The 15,535-nt window shown below is 54.0% G+C and overlaps 1 protein-coding gene across 5 annotated transcripts; it reads left to right on the top strand.

Annotated features, from left to right (window-relative positions):
• Positions 1-19: 19 nt before the first annotated feature.
• On the top strand, positions 20-15,356 carry CDCP2 (CUB domain containing protein 2). Of its 5 annotated transcripts, XM_064428926.1 has the most exons (8): positions 20-3,689; positions 4,041-4,170; positions 5,815-6,162; positions 6,247-6,591; positions 7,039-7,392; positions 9,691-9,869; positions 10,060-10,143; positions 11,007-15,356. In XM_064428926.1, exons 2-8 carry the CDS (start codon positions 4,095-4,097, stop codon positions 11,142-11,144), a joined length of 1,524 nt encoding a protein of 507 aa, XP_064284996.1. In that variant the 5' UTR covers positions 20-3,689; positions 4,041-4,094; the 3' UTR covers positions 11,145-15,356. The 5 variants fall into 5 exon arrangements, with proteins under 5 accessions (XP_064284996.1, XP_064284994.1, XP_064284992.1 ...); XM_064428924.1 differs by having other exon boundaries at positions 20-1,024; positions 10,060-11,145; XM_064428922.1 differs by having other exon boundaries at positions 20-3,416; positions 10,060-11,145.
• The last annotated feature ends 179 nt before the right edge of the window (positions 15,357-15,535 follow it).

The following is a 15,535-nucleotide window of genomic DNA, read 5'->3' as shown; positions in this document are numbered from 1 at the left end:
GGATGGCAGCCTGGCACAGCACCCAGCCTGGGCACCTGGGCCTCTTCCTCTTTTTTCAGTCCAAAATGCTGCTGCTTTTCCTCTGAGGTATGTGCTGTCCACTCTTTTGCCTTTTCACACTGGTGTGTTTAGTATCTACACCTGGAAGTACTACAATCCTGCACACCTTGTGTCTTTCTGTTCATTCCTAGTTCATCCTGGGTTGGAGTTTTGCAGGCTGTCTCAGATGATTATTGCATTATCATGCATGCTTCTTTGTTACCTGTGTCTAACACTACACTTTACACAAAGGAAATGTAGTTTGTTACACAAAAAACACAGTGTGCACTGAAGTGGTGGCTTGATTCACACATTTGGGAGGGAGTGTAAGTTCCCTTTGCACTGCTGAGATTTGTCTCCAGTTACCAAATGCCTGGAATTAATCAAGTGTAGCTGCAGCTTTCATATTAACTTCCTTGGAGAAAAGGGCTGACAAGAAAGCCATCTTCCTAACCGATACTGGGGTTCTGGCTTTAAAGGCATGGAGATCCAGGGAAGCTGTCCATGGTCAGTCCAAGGCAAGCTCTCATCTGCAATCCATGCTGTGCTTCAGTCACTGTGTAGTGAAGGTGCTTCACACACAGGCTGATAAAATAATGAGATGCTTTCTCCAGTTGCTCTCCCTACTTTGGTCTTAGCTAGGAATATGGACATAATATTTTTTGTCAGATATTAAGTATTTGAAAACCTTGCTTCTAGTCCTCTAGCTTTAAATATTATGCCTCTCTGAGATTTTGCTAAAACCACACCCCACCTTTTTTGCAAAAGGCCCAAGGTAAAAAACTTCACACTCGCCTTGGAAAAGCGCCGGCTTTCAGCGCGAAAGCTGGGACTGTTCCTTTAAACACAACCCCAATATGTCTGGGTATTTCAGCACATATGGGCCACGGTGCTTAAACCCTACCCAGCTGGTCCGGCCGTTCTGCCGCGCAGCTCCGTCTTTGTTCGTGGCTCAGAGGGAGGGTGGTGAGAGACGGAGCAAGCTGTGAGTGCTGCGGGTTGCCATCCCGCACGGGCGGGCTGCGGCCGAGCGGGAGGAGCGGGGCACGTCCCGCCCGAGGGGACAGGGGCTCTGCGAGACATTCTCCGTGGGGGAGACGATGTCCTTGGAAGCAGGAACTCGAAGGAGCCTTTAAACCGCCCGCAGGCACTTTGTTCTCTATTTTCTGCCCTGCTCTCCCTTCCCCCTCCTGCCTTTTGTTGTTGCTCAGGCTGGCTCTAACACGAGTCCCTTCATCCCCCATGGGGACAGCCCCTTTCAGAGCATGGCGTGGATTCCTGCAAACGCAGGGAGGGATGTGGAGTGGGAAGGCTCTGGTGCAGAATATTCCTTGCCAGGGGAAGATGAGAGGTTTCCTTCCCTTTGGAGGCCCAGAACCACCTCGTGGTGGCAGTTTTGTGGGGAATCGGTGTTGGTGCTGTTGGTGACTGGGGCATCTCTGGAGCTGGAGGTGTGTGAGCTCGGGTGGGTGGCTGATACCCAGCCAGGGCAGGGGCTCACATCCTGCCTCTCCTGCCAGGCAGGGGGGTGCTGGTGGGATGCTCCTGATCTCTGGCTGCCCCCAGGAAGCCCCTGCCACCTGCGCAGGGCAGAGGGGCTTTGCTTTGCTTCGTTTTTTCTTCCTCATGTGCAGCCTAAATACCTTCTTAATATCATCTCATTATTTCCTGCCTAAATAATTCCTGTTTCTCCTGGGGACTGTTTTTAAACCTTTGATCTTCTCTGAAGTCTCACAGTCCTGATCACGTCCTTTCTGTTTAAATGAATCAAATGCCTTTTTGACTCATGATTTATAAATTTGCCCACAGAGCAACAGAGGCACACCTTGAAATCACCCACCATGTCAGTGGCTGGAGCAGAAGTACCCTGGGTTGATCCAGAGCACCTCCAGCCAGACCTCCGTGCCTGGCTCCTCTGCTTCCCTGCTGCATGTCACTCTCCCCCTGCCTCCCTCCACCCTCCCACACGACTCTTCAGCTGACAGCAGGCTTGCCTGGGCTCAGGCCCAGCCTGGAATGGCCATCCCCGGGTCAGGAGAAGGGTGAATGTGCCGCTGGTTGATGGATGCTGTCCCCTGGGAGCGGGGCACAGCTGCTGTGCTGCATGGCCCTGGCCCCCCATCTCCCGGGATTGCTGATGCAGAGCACAGCTAAGGGCAGGGAGAGGAGCAGCTGAGCAGGGACCGGGCTCCTGGGCACTGGCTTGGTGCTGAGGCAGTGGTGGAAAGGCTGGAAGACTGTGTTGGCCAGGATGGATGTGATGAGGATAAACGTGTTGCTCCATAGTGCAGCGATGCAGAAGTCGGGGAGCACTTTGTTCCTGAGCCCAGGGAATGGTGGCTGGGAGGGCTGAGCACTCCTCTTGGATGAGCCAGGGTTGTGGCAATGGAAAGTACCCGGGAGAGGCCCCTGTGCCATGGCCAGACCTCGCCTGCCTCTTTGCTGTGTGGGCCCACACTTGTTGACAAGGACAGACCTCCTCTCCAAGGCATTCGGGAAGCAGCTAATTAAGCTCTGTAATGTTCCTGGGAGGTCAGCAGGAGATGTGCCAGCCTTGCAGCATCTCCCAGAGCCTGCACTGGGGTAGGATTTTTCCGCAGTGCCCAGGGACAGGGGGAGCTGCCCTGCTCCTCCTCATTCCATTGTGCTCTTAGTCCTGGTGCTGGCGGGGTGGCACAGTGCTCAGTGCCCCAGGACAGAACCCAATGTTCCCTGCCTCAGCTGGGCTCAGGATAGAGGGCTCCTGGCTGGGATGTCCCACAGCTCCCAGCAGCCCTCGGCATGGCTCCAGCAAGGCTGGGCAGTGGGGAGAGAGCCTGTACAAATATTATTGTTGTTGTTATTCCCCATAAATATATGCAGGCACTTAACGACCTTGGCATGGAGCACTTCCTGGGGATTCATGACCAGTGGGTGTTAATGGTCTTTAGCTGCACCTCAGGCCATCAGCTCCTCCCAGCCCATCATTAATCCACAGGAAATGTCTTGGGCATCGATCCTCATTGCTTAATTAATAAATGCAACTTGTCTCCTGCCTGAGATTTAGAGATACTCACTGCTTCTCTCCCTGCTGCTTTGAAGGTGACTTTTTTAGCACAGGTCCCTCACGCTGGGAGGCCCTGGTGGGATTTTGTTTCCTGGCATTCATGTGGGTGTGGGCTGTGGCAGCAGGAAAGTCTCTCCTGGGCGGGAGGGAAGGAACTGAGCCACTGTTGGGTTTGGGGTTTCTCCAGCTAATGTGGCACAGCACAAGGAGCACATCTTTCCCACCAAACCCAAAGGCTTGCTTACCTTCAGCTGAGAGCATCCAAGAGCCTGGGCGAGAAGTAGCGTGAGCCAGCATGGAAGAACGTGGCAATTCTCCAAGGCCTTAGCAGGTTCTATAATAATCGATGTTTTTTGCCCATGAGTCACAATTCATCTCTAATCTTCCTCGGGGGAGGTGGGATTTGCTATCTTTAGTGCTCACGACTGCTGCTTTCCCGGGCTGAGCATCCCGCTGAGCCTGGACTCCTGCTGCAGGGATGCTGACCTGGCAGCCGGCTGCGTTTCAATCCTGCTCCCTGTTTCTCTAGCCCTCACCACCAGCTGGCTTTGTGCAGTGGGTGCCGCAGTATAAATCATGTTAATTCCTGAGATGCTTTTCCGCGGTAAGTCTGAAATTCCCATTTTGGTTCGCTGGCTTGCCCGGCGAACTAAATTATTTTCATAGCCCCTTAAGGGCATATTGTCAGCCCAGACTTATTGCCGTTATACACCATTTCTGAAACATTAATATCTCTTCTAAATATAGTGTATTGACAAGGTATCTGGTATAGTGTAAATCCTTGGGACATTTGATCCAGATCATTAAAACTGAGTGAAGGAAGGGAGGAATAGATCAAGTTACCTTGCTGCTCTTAATTCAAACAAGCGATGAATTATTCATTCCGCTATTAATTCTACAGTCCTCCTGCTTTTTATTTATTTCTCTCTTTATTTATTTTTTTCCTCCCGGATAGACAGCTCCAAAAGGATGCTCGGGCACTGGTGAGGGGAGATTTGCCTGCTGGAGGATGGGGTGCACAGGGCTGGGCTGTCTGGCAGCCCTGGCCGTGCTCTGCAGGGCTCTCGGGGATGCTCCGAGCAGAGGTAAGAGCCTGGACCCAGCTCCTGGTGGGCTGGATGGGCACCCATGGTTCCTGAGGAGGGGAGGGCCTTTTGCAGTGCCACAGGGGCTCTGGGGTGTGAGTGGGTTCCAGCTCTCCTGCATGGAGGGGCTGGCTCAGGCCAGGAGCTGGGATCTGGAGTCACTGTTGTGGTGGCAGCAAGTGTGGGACACTGCTCTGTGCTTGGGCTTCTGCTTCATGCTTACCTTACTGAGGAGTGCAGGTAGGGCTTGTCCTGTTGTGGTGTACAGGTGCTTTGGTGTAGGGTCTGTTAACTTCTGGAGTTGCACTTGCCTGTAGAAATCTGTATACACAAATACATTTATATGTGAATGTATGCATGTGTGAGTATGTGGCAGGTATGCAATAAACCTCTCACCTTACCCAGATAAAAGGGCCCCCAGGATGCAGGGCAGGGTTAGCAGATGACACAGTGACTCAGGGGATAGGGTGGCCCAAGCAGTCCCCCATCCCAAAATGGCAGGGCCTTTCTCACAGAAGGGCTGAGCCAGAAATCAAAACCCATCCCTGGCCCTGGTGCAGGTGTTCCTGAGGCCACACCACTGCCCTGTGGTGCCTGCTCATCCCCCACATACACCCACCTGGGCTTGCCAGAGCCCCCCAAGGCTCCCAGCCCTTCATCCATCTGTCTTCACCGTGGCTACTCACCTCTCCCACAGGCTCCCCCTTGGGTATTTATTTTAACAACATTATTCCTTTAGTACCAGCCCCATATTACTTCACTGCCTATCCCCAGTAATTAGCAAGGTGATTTTAGATCCGGCCAGAAACACACTCATGGTGCTGCATCCCACACATCCCAGGAGCCCCCTTGCTGGGAGGTCACTGTGCCAGTGAGCACGATGAAAAGCAATGTGCACAGGCTGACTATTGATTTGCAATATACTTGGCCCAGATTGATGGCAGCGAGCGCCCAGCCTTGTTTGGGAACCCACACGTGTCTCCTGGGGGCTGTGCAGGGTCTGCATCCCTCCCAGACATGATGTATGTTCCCCCTGTATCAGCCTCTTCACCCCAGCCCTAATCAGACCCAGGGGCAGGTGACAGCCGGCCCCTCTCAGCCTTATTTTATAATAACCATGTCTCAGTATAAAGATTTCATTAGGAAATCGATCCCTACATGCATAACTCATTGTTCAGCACATCGAGCCCTTCACCCCTGCTTCTCCCAGCTCGAATTCTCTGATACCACCCTTGTATGGAGGGAGTGGGGTCAGTGGGAGGCACAAAGCTGAAGGGCTGGGCAGCCGGGGCACAGGTAAGCCTGGTACCACACACACACACAGAGCCATTAAAACTCATTTCCAAGTTCCTTTTTCCCAGCCATAAACAGGTGGGGATGCTGTGCTGGCACTGGCAGGACAAGCTCAAGGGCACAGCTGAGCCCTGCTGCAGCCCCCACGGGGCAGCATGGGGAAAAAGGAGGGATGAAAGGTGATGGGGGCACATGTGTCCTCCAGGGAGAGTGGGTGGGCAAGCCCAGTGGAGTTCTGCAGGATGTTTTGGTACTCTGGTGGTGGGATGGAGCTGGTGTTGTGCATCCTGTCTCCATTCTTTTAGGCTTCCCCTGGAAAGGGGACATCACACCCCCTTCTGTGTCCCTCAGGCATCAAATGTGGGGGAGTACTTTCAGCACCCTCTGGCAATTTCTCCAGCCCCAACTTCCCGGGGCTGTATCCCTACGAGACAGAGTGCACGTGGCTCATCGTGGTGGCCGAGGGCTCCTCCGTCCTGCTCTCCTTCAGCCACTTCGAGCTGGAGTATCACGACACCTGCGCCTACGACTACCTCCAGGTCTACAACGGGGCTGCCCGGGACCAGGGCAACCTCCTGGGCACCTTCTGTGGCCACAGCCCCCCGCCACCCTTCTCCTCAGCCTGGCACGTCATGGCCGTGGTCTTCCGCTCCGACCGGCACGTGGCCAAGCACGGCTTCGCCGCTGCCTACAGGAAAGGTAGCAGGGATTTGTGGTGGGCACTGAGCATCCACCCATCCGTCTCTCTCTCCCACTGCCCTCATCATCCTTGCCTCCCTGCAGACGCCTGCGGTGGGCAGCTGACGGGGCTCTCTGGGGAGATCACCAGCCCCCGCTACCCCGAGAGTTACCCCAACGACGCCGAGTGCCGCTGGAGCGTCGGGGGGCCCAGCGGTGGTGGCCCCCTCACCCTGGTGTTCGCTGACTTCCAGATGGAGGGGGGCCAGGGCTGTGGCTTTGACTACGTGGCCCTTTTTGATGGCCCCAGCGTCGCTGCCCCCAGCCTGGGACGTTACTGCGGCAGCGCCCGCCCGCCCCGCACCGTCTCCTCCACCCCACACCTCCTCATCATCTTCAAGTCGGACTTCAACATCGGTGGCAGGGGCTTCAAGGCCCACTTCTACTCGGGTGCGGGGTTCTCAGGGTGGTGGGGCAATGGGAAGGATGTGGGGACAGGCCCTGGGTTGGGGTGGCGATTCTTTCCCTCCCTCAGCAGAAAGAGGAGATGATCGTGGGGGGCATCCCTTTGGAGAGAGGCCATGAGATGATGGTGTGAAGTGTAAACCACCACCCAATGCAAACGGCATCACTGTGGCTATTCCACGCTCCGGGTTGCCCTCTTGAGCAGGAATCACCCTTCCTCATGCAATTCCCTAGGGATATGGGTTGCTCCTGTAGGACTTTGACTGCCTTGGGAGTTTCCATCCCCCAAAACTGCTGGCTGTCCATTGGCCAAACACAAGGCTGGGTACAGTGAGGTGAAGGGCAGAGCATACCTTAGCAATGAAACAAGTAATCACTCATCCATGCTTCAGGTTTGCTTTTGATTTTCCTTTCCCCTGTTTCCCTGAGCAGGCGAGTGCCAGGAGGTGTTCACCACCATCAAGGGGAATTTCTCCAGCCCTCAGTACCCCAACTTCTACCCCAACAACCTCAAGTGCCAGTGGAGCATCCAGCTGCCCCCGGGCTACCGGGTCAAGGTCTTCTTCCTGGACATGGAGCTGGAGGGCCGGAGCAGCCTGACGGGAGGCTGTGACTATGATCACCTGTCTGCCTTTGATGGTGGCACGGAGGACGGATCCCTGCTGGGCCGGTGGTGCGGGCGGGAGAGCCTGGCACCCGTCACCTCCCGCAGCAACCAGCTGCTCCTGCTCCTCCACACCGACCGCAACACGGCCAAGAGGGGCTTCTCCATCTCCTACGTGGGAGGTGAGGTCCCACCCTGGTGCTGCTCAGTGCTGTGGTTCCACTGGGACGTGGCTGAGACCGTGTAATTTCCAGCAGGATCATCAGTGAAGGTTCCTGTCTGCAGGAGCAGAGCCCGTGGCTCCTTAGGGGTGGGGCGGAGGAAGACGTGGCAAGCGAGCTGCACGTTGTGTTTAGTATTCAGGAGATGCTTTCCAGCTTCAAATTCCTGTGTGTCTGCCACTGCCAAGCTCCTGTTCCTCTCTCAGGGTGTGAGGGAGAGAAAACCTGGGGGTTTTTAGGGGGCCAAAGCCCCAGAGCAGGTAACCAGGTCAAGCATCACAACCTTGTTCCCCGCTCCCCTGGATGTTCCAGCCTTGCCAGCACATGGCTGAGCAGGCAGGCATAAACCATGTCTCCTCCTCCAGGGAGGGCAGGACCCCCGGGGCACAGCATTCCCAAATCCACCTGGCCAGCCCTGCCTGGCACACCCTTGCTGCTGGCCTGCTGTGTCCCAGCCAGCATGTCTGGCAAGTCTGCAGCTGGTGGGAGGAGCAGTGTGTAACCTTCCTGCTCTATTTGCCAGCCTTTGCACCTCAAATGCCAGCAGATTTATGGCATTTGTTGTATTTCAGTATAATTACATCCGAGCTGACCCGTGGGTCAGGCATGATTCAGCCAGGGGCAGCCTTTCCAGAGGCTGGAGCCAGAGCAGGGCTGCTGGACTGGCAGCACAGGCACTGGGGAGGCTGGCCCTGGGTTTTGTCCCTCAGCTGCAAAATTGTTCTTCACTTCCAGCATAGCAGAAAGGATTTGAAGGTATGTGGCTCTCGGAGTTAGAGATGGGATAGAGTTTTGTTCTGAGTCTCTGCAGCCTCTGGAGGGAGAGAGGTAGTACTGAACATTTAGTAGGGCTGTACTGTGCACAGCAGGTCAGTCTCTGTCCTTGTCCTGCTGATTTCTCACTGGTGTACAGCTGTGTGCAGGGAGAAAATCCTGGTGTCACTGCTCCAGAGGGAGCAGCCTGCAGACAGAGAGATGGGGTGCTGCTGAAGAGTGGGGGTGTCCCATCACAGAGAGGGGTGTGACATCTCACAGCTGCCCCAGGCATCCCCTGGTGCACGCTGCCAGATGCATGCTAGGGGAGGACAAAGGCTTGGATGTGAAACTGAGCCTCCCTCCACAGAGCTGAGCCTGCTGGCTGTGTTTGCCCAGTGATTCCAGCATCTGCTTGTGATTAATGTCCTGCATGTCACACCCAGCTGCCAGCACTGCCAGGAGAGCAGCTGCTCCCACTGGGCACACCAGCCTCTCCCTGCCAGCAGCTTCCTCAGGAGCCCACAGAGGCAAAGGGGCACCTCAGTCCCTGCATCCACACCCACAGCCCTTCAGCCCTGCAGGTATTTCCCTTCCAGGCCCACCAAAAGGCAAGGCTTGGGTGGGGCATGTGTGATTTATGGCTATTGAAATGAAAGCCTTCACGCCAGGAGAGAGGATCCACTTTCTCCTCCTCTTGATCTAATGCACTTTAGTTATTTGGTAAATCTTCTAATGGTTTTATAATGCACTAAGCGAAGCAAAGTGACACTATTTTTTTGTATTGATTTTATTGCATCTTCCCAGTTTCATAAGGCAGAGATTCAGAGGAGCTGGAATAATTCAATAATTCATATTGCCCAAGTGGTTAGTTCATGCTGAGCAAGGATTCACTCTAAAGAGGGGGTTATTTTTCCTCCCTGCTTCTTTCCCTGTGTGGATGCTTTCTACATCCAGAGAGGCCAAACACGGGCTGGGCCATTTCTCAGGAAGATGCCCCAGGGCCATGGACCCAGCTCACCCTTTCAGGATGACAACCATGAAGCTGCCTCACTCCAGGGCATGCATGGGGTCCCTCCAAGATATGTCTCCTCTGTTTCATCAAGGTAGTGTCTCTTGCAGGGGTGTTGTAGGATGCAGGGAAGTGCTGTGCCCATGGCAAGCCATCCACCAAGCTTTGTGGTCTGGTCCTGGGCAGCAACTCAAATGTCCTGCTGGCTTTGCAGTGGTGGAGAGTGGCAGTGACAGCAGGATGGTGTTGCCTGTAATGGCACTTGTGTGTCACTTAGAGACCCTAGAAGAAGGATGAGGTTCAGGAGTGTTGATGGTGAGATCTCTCCCTTGGGCAGAAAGCAGAGCAGCACCTGGGAGCCATCCATGTCTGCCCTTGGCATGGGACAGGGCTAAAATACTGATATTGATTGCTTTCTGCCTTCTGGAGGTAGCTTTTGTCCTGAAACACCCCCCATGAGTCCTACACATACACCCTGTTTTCTGTCCCAATAGTTGTGCCCATGAACGTCAGCTGCACCCGGACAGACTTCCACATCCAGATCCCTGTGCAGTCCCTGGCCCAGCTGGAGAGGAATAGGATTTATTTGGGAACGCCCTCCTGTACAGCCCAGGTGGTTGGCAGAACCTTTAAAATACACACCAGGTTCGACACCTGTGGCACTGAATCCCAGGTAAGTGATCAGCAAACCGTCCTTTACAGCAAGCTGTGTAAATGGTTAGCTCTGTGCTGGCTGCAGACAGGTATTCCCACTCCCTCTCACATTTTCCCAGTAGATCCTGGCCTGATTCCTGGCCAACCCCTCCAAACCCCTGAAAAGGAGCTGCACAAAGCCCTGGTGAGCCTTGTCCCTTGTCTTGCAGAGACGCAACAACACGTCTGTCATCGTCAGCACCCTCTACATTGATTTTTCAGTGGGAGACCAGGAGGACATCCACCAGTACGAGGTGCAGTGTGAGCCAAAGAGGAAGGAGGCCTCAGTGACCCTCATTGCTGGCCCTGATTCATCCAGGCTCAGCCAGGCAGAAAACCTGGTGGATGCCCAGAAGTGGGAGGGGGAAGCGATCGATGCCCGTGAAGTCAAGAGCCAGGATACCAGCGACATTGTCTTCATCAGCATCTGCATCCTGGCTGGGCTCCTCATGGTCATTGCAGTGGTGGGGCTGGTGCTTCTGTAGGATGCTCTTTCCAGACCCCAGGGATTGCAGTCTCAGTCATGCCCGGGCAGAAAGGCACCCCAAAATCTGCCCTCACCCCAGGCTGAACCCTAACACAGCTGCCCAAACAGAGACACAGCTCCCAGGCCCTGAAACTGAGCCTGAACCCAACCTCCACCTTCTCTTAGTGCCTGGAAAATCTGGGCAATAGGCAGCCGTTTCCCTTCCCAATTTGTTTTCCTCTGTCTCAATCTGTCCATTTGGCTCAGGAATGCAATTCTTGTGCTCCCTAACTCTTCCCGCACCTGCTTCAATTTGTTTTCCCTGTAGTGCTGCTGCTTTCAGGAAAGAAACGTTGTTTGCCGAATGGCTGCAAATCTTCCTGTCAATTATTTCTAGCTGAATTCTTGGAGGTACAAACCATCCCCAAATGTAGCTATATTCCCAACAAATGTTCTCCGTGCTCCCAGCCCATGCTTGGGGGGGACTGTGGAGCTGTGTTACAGGGATCTCCACCTGGCACACACAGATGTAGCTCATGTAGGTGCTCCCAGGTGATGTTTCTGGGTGTCTGTGGGTGATGTGATGAGATGCATTTGCTGTGCCCTGGAGCTCCTTGTTTGATCTTCTCATGTTGTCTCACCTTCTCGCAGGACTCACCTGAGCGCCTCAGCCACCAGCAGCTGGAGGGGAGGAGAACAATCCTCTTCTCCTCTGTGCTTTCCTCCTTTCCAGCATATCCAGGTATCCACAGCTGTGAACTCTCTACCAGCATTACTCATGAAGTGTGAAAATGTGGGCAAATCCTGCTATGGCCTGGGGAGATGTTGGAGTGTGGAGGTTTTGGTAACCCTGTAAAGACAACCTTGGCAGGAGGGGCTGGGACCTCAGTGACACCAGATCTCCATTCGTGATCCCTGCAGAAGGTGAGTTCAGCACCTGAGAACACGAAAAGAAGAGTCCTGTGATCATCTGCCCCTCCAGAAAACTGGGGATCCTCACCAAGAGCCCTAATGGCTGAATGACTTCTGCCTGCCTCTTGTGCCACCGCAGCACAAAGGACATTCCCCTTCAGCATCAGAGGGGATGGCTGTCACAGAGCAGCCTCTGTTCATCCCTCTGGGCCAGAGCCAGTGCATGTCAAAGCCACATGAAATCTTGCTATGGAAGGAGGCCACCCCTCCTCCTCCGGCCTTTGTGAAACACTGCAGTGCAGGGAGAGATCCTAAAGTATCCCAGTGTGGTCATTCAGGGGCACAGTGCTGTTTGGTCCAGCATTTAGCAGGGACTGGTAGGAGAGTGCCATGGTGAAAGGCTGCCCTGACTGATGTCCTGCTTCCCTCTGGGACAGCTCTGTTCATCAGGGCACCAGAGGAAGCAGCAGCAAAGGAATGGGATGATGACGGAGCAGCTTTTCCTGCTGGATTGCTCCAGCCCTGAGAGAGTGTGTGGGGTTGGGGCTGCGCATGCCTCCTAACGAGGAGCCTTCGTTATCAGAGCCCGCATTGATTTGGCGTTTGTTGGTGCAACACATCGGCAAATGCGAGATTTCCAGGGAAATATTTGCCAGCACTGTTAAGCTCCATTAAGGGAATGTTTTGAGAGCCTGTTGTGTGCAGAGATGGTAAACAAGGCCAGCCTCCCCCGCTGCTTGCAAAGCCTCACTGCCGGTTAATTGCTGGGTACAGAACTGTCAGCTTGAGACCATAGTTACAAGATTTGACAAGTGAAAGAAACTTAAAGATATAATTAACCTTCTTGGTGGCCCAGATTGTGCTGAAACAGGTGAGCAGTGTGGCTGCTGGTGCCTGGCAGGGAGCCCACAGCACCCAGCAGCATCCAGCCCTTGCCTGTAGGACAGGCACTCCTTGCCCAGCTGGAGCCTCCAGAACCCTGTGATTTACAGGGGAAAAAGGCTTTTCTGGCTATCTGTTGGTGTTGCACTCAAATAAGGAGCTGGACCTGGTCACCCCAGGGAGGGTTTCCAGCTCTGACTCCAGTTCACAGCCACCCAAGCATCCCTGGATGAAATGCTCCCCTGCACACATCCCTGTGGACGCAGGACTGGTGCCTTTGGAGCAGCTTTGAGTCAAGGGATCCCCAGCAGTCCCAGGCCTGCAGGGTGTTATCCAGGGGTCATGGACAGGGTGATTAATGCAACTTGAATGGCTCCAAAAGCCCTTTACCCACTTGTTTCTGATGGTGTTCACAGCTGCATCTGCCACCATCAGTGAGCCAGTCATCTCACTAGGAGTGAGGAAAGTGTCTGGTGCTCACCAGACACCAGCCCTCAGCCTCCAGTGCTCCTCCTCCATGTCTCAGCCTCTCCACTAGATTTAGGCATCCAGTATCTCCCTGCCCTGCAGGAATTTGCTCTCCAGCATCCCCTGTTAAACCAGGTCTTCCCTGATGTACTGCACTGGCTGGGGATGGAGCCCAGCAGGGGAGGGGACTGCCCAGGTAATTTCCTGGAAAAAACCCTTCTTCTCAGGCAAAAGCTGCTCAGATGAGTGGCAAACAGATACCAGGAACCCATCAGCAGCCCTCCTTCCCTCCACCATGCCTGTGGTCCTCACAGTTCCCCTCCTTAGCCTTTGCCCGGTGCTTCCCGAGCAAGCGGGGGAGCGGCGGGCACGGGCAGTGCTCCCGTGGCTCATCTGATTATTTATTTACAGCACGATGGCTGGATGCAGCCTCCCCATTTCCTGGCTTTGCTTGTAGCAGTTGTGTCTCTCCAAAGCAAAGGCTGGGCTGTTGTGCGGGAGGGAGAGCCTCTGTTATCCCTCTGCAAACGTCTGCCTGCAAATCCAGTGAAGAACTGTTGGAAAATTGGAGATCATAAAAAACACAGGACTGCAAGGGCCCCCAGGGGATCAGTTGGTTCATTCCTCTCCTTCCCTGGGGAGATGGCTCCTACTGGAGAGAAGCTGTGCTAAAATATCTGAAAAATCTCAGCCATGCGCTCTGTGTTTTCTCTATTTACCAGGAAGGTTTTCCTGATGTGTCACACTGAGGATGTGCTGCTGGGGGATGTGCTTTTGTGCTGCTGCACTGCACAAGAGAATGATGGTGGAAGTGCCCCAAAATGGGCACTGCTCCCTCTGCCCAGAGACCCTGGGCAGGACTGGGCATCCCACTGGGGAGCCCAGCAAGCACAGGGTGTTGTGATCCACCCCTTCCCAGGCAATTTATCCTTTGTAATGTTCACTGGAAGTTTTCTTTGGTGACAGCCATGGGTGGACCTTCCCCCACTGCTCTGCTCAGAGGGTGATTTGTGTATTTTCAGTTTTTATACTCTAATCCCAGTCTGGGAATGAGGTGCTTGTGATTTCCAGTGAGCAAGTGCTGGAGCTGAGCCCATGACTGAGGAGCTGGGGGTGTGCATCCTCTGCATCCTCTCCTCAAACATTTTTGGGTAATTTAGCAGGGACTGGCCCTTGGGCAAGCACAAGGCTGGGAAAACCACTCCTCAGAGTGGTTTTCTTGGGGGTTGGTGTGTAAGGCCAGGAAGCCACCAGCCACTTTTGCCATCGAGCCAGTCATGCCTCCCCAGGGGCTTGGATGGGTCAGTGGCTGTGGTTTTGTGCTGGGAAGGAGGGAGCTCACAGGTACCTGTCACCTGGCCACAGTGACACAGAGCCTGCCACGAGGGTGTCCCTGTCCTGGGGATCCAGGTACCTGCTGGAGAGCCTGGCCACAGTGGCACAGATGAGGAGGCAGTAGTCAGGCAGCCCAGCCATCTGGGAGAACATAATGGATCAAGCATATGGACAATTAAAAATGCAATGACGGCATTTAGCAGGAGCTGTTTTCCAAGCTTATTTTAAGCCCAGTTTCCTGATCATCACAGCCCCAGGGACAGCGAGGCCCTGCTCGTGGGGGTTTGGGTGTGTGGAGGCTGAGTGCTCCATGATGGGTGGAAGAGCTCACAGCTGGATTTTGAGCCTATACTCATGGCTTTGGGGGCACAGATTTGATCCTGCCTTCTCCCTCTGACTGGCTCTGCTTGTTGCAGCTCTCCTCCTCCTCTTCCCTCTCTCTGGGACAGGATGCAGTGTTTGCAATGTGAACATTCCAGCTCAGGCAAAATATTGGCCGCAGCAGAAATTATTTTGGCTTTTGTATTTTTCTTGCCATTGGGGCTGGCTGTGCTAGAGGAACAGTGTTTGTCCATTAAAGGAGCACCCTTTATAGCAAGATAACTGCTTGCTAGATAATAATATATAATTAGCAAGGATCATTCCATAATCTAGTTTAATTGACAGAGACCATGGGTGTTGTCAGGGGACTGCCAGCACAAGAACTGGAGCACCATTAATTGCAGTGTAACCCTGGCATGGGCTTCCCTGTGTTTTGCTTACTGTGCTATGTTGTGCCTCAGTTTCCCCTTCTGTGAGGTGCCAGTTCACCCATCTGAATGCTGTGCCCTGCATGGAGGAGCAAGGTTTTGCTGGTTGTGGTCGCCTGGGCTGGGGAATTCCCTCATGTGTTGCCCTCCCTCTAGCTCTTCTTTTCTGCTTCCCTCACTCCTCCACTGCTCCAGCCTCCTATTTCTGCTCCATAACATACCCTGGGAGGGAAGTTCCTGGAGTATCCTTTGGGCTCCAAGGATTTCTGTGGCTTCTGTGGCATTTCCTTGCCTTAAAGTCTTTTAATCCAGGGCCAGTTTAGCCAACCCTTCATATTACAGGGCTGCCAGGGAAGCAAATGAGATCTAAAAGTTTGGGTTCTTTGTGAAGAAACCTTTGAAGAGCCTCTTGAAAGATGAAAACTGGTGAGCTGCTGAGCTCTCTCTTTCCAAAGGACAGGGAGGGTCTTGTCTACTCCCATCTTCTTTCACCCAAGTAATTTGCAGCAGGACAAAGCTCTCCTGAGCTGTGCCTGCTGATGGGGAGCAGAGCAAGCTGTAACCCACTGCCTTCCCAAATTTGCTCTTCAAAGCCAGGGTCAGAAGTCAGCTCTGGCAGGAGTGAATTCCCTTTTCCATCCCTCCTGGTGCCACCCTGCATTCCCCACGTGGGGAGGGGGATCAGGAGGTGACACCTCCAGAAGGTGCTTCCCTCCTGTCGTTGCTGGGTGCAGCAGGTCTCCAGAGGTCTGCCAGCAGCTTTATCTATGCACTCCTTTGCTGAAAGGAATCCATGGATAGGCTTAGTCTGGAAGAAAAAGGGGAAAAAAACCT

This window comes from Passer domesticus, chromosome 7 (assembly GCF_036417665.1).
Source record: "Passer domesticus isolate bPasDom1 chromosome 7, bPasDom1.hap1, whole genome shotgun sequence".
Classification (NCBI taxonomy): Eukaryota; Metazoa; Chordata; class Aves; order Passeriformes; family Passeridae; genus Passer; species Passer domesticus.
Note: the sequence above shows the minus strand (reverse complement) of the source record. Positions and strands in the feature narration are given on the sequence as shown.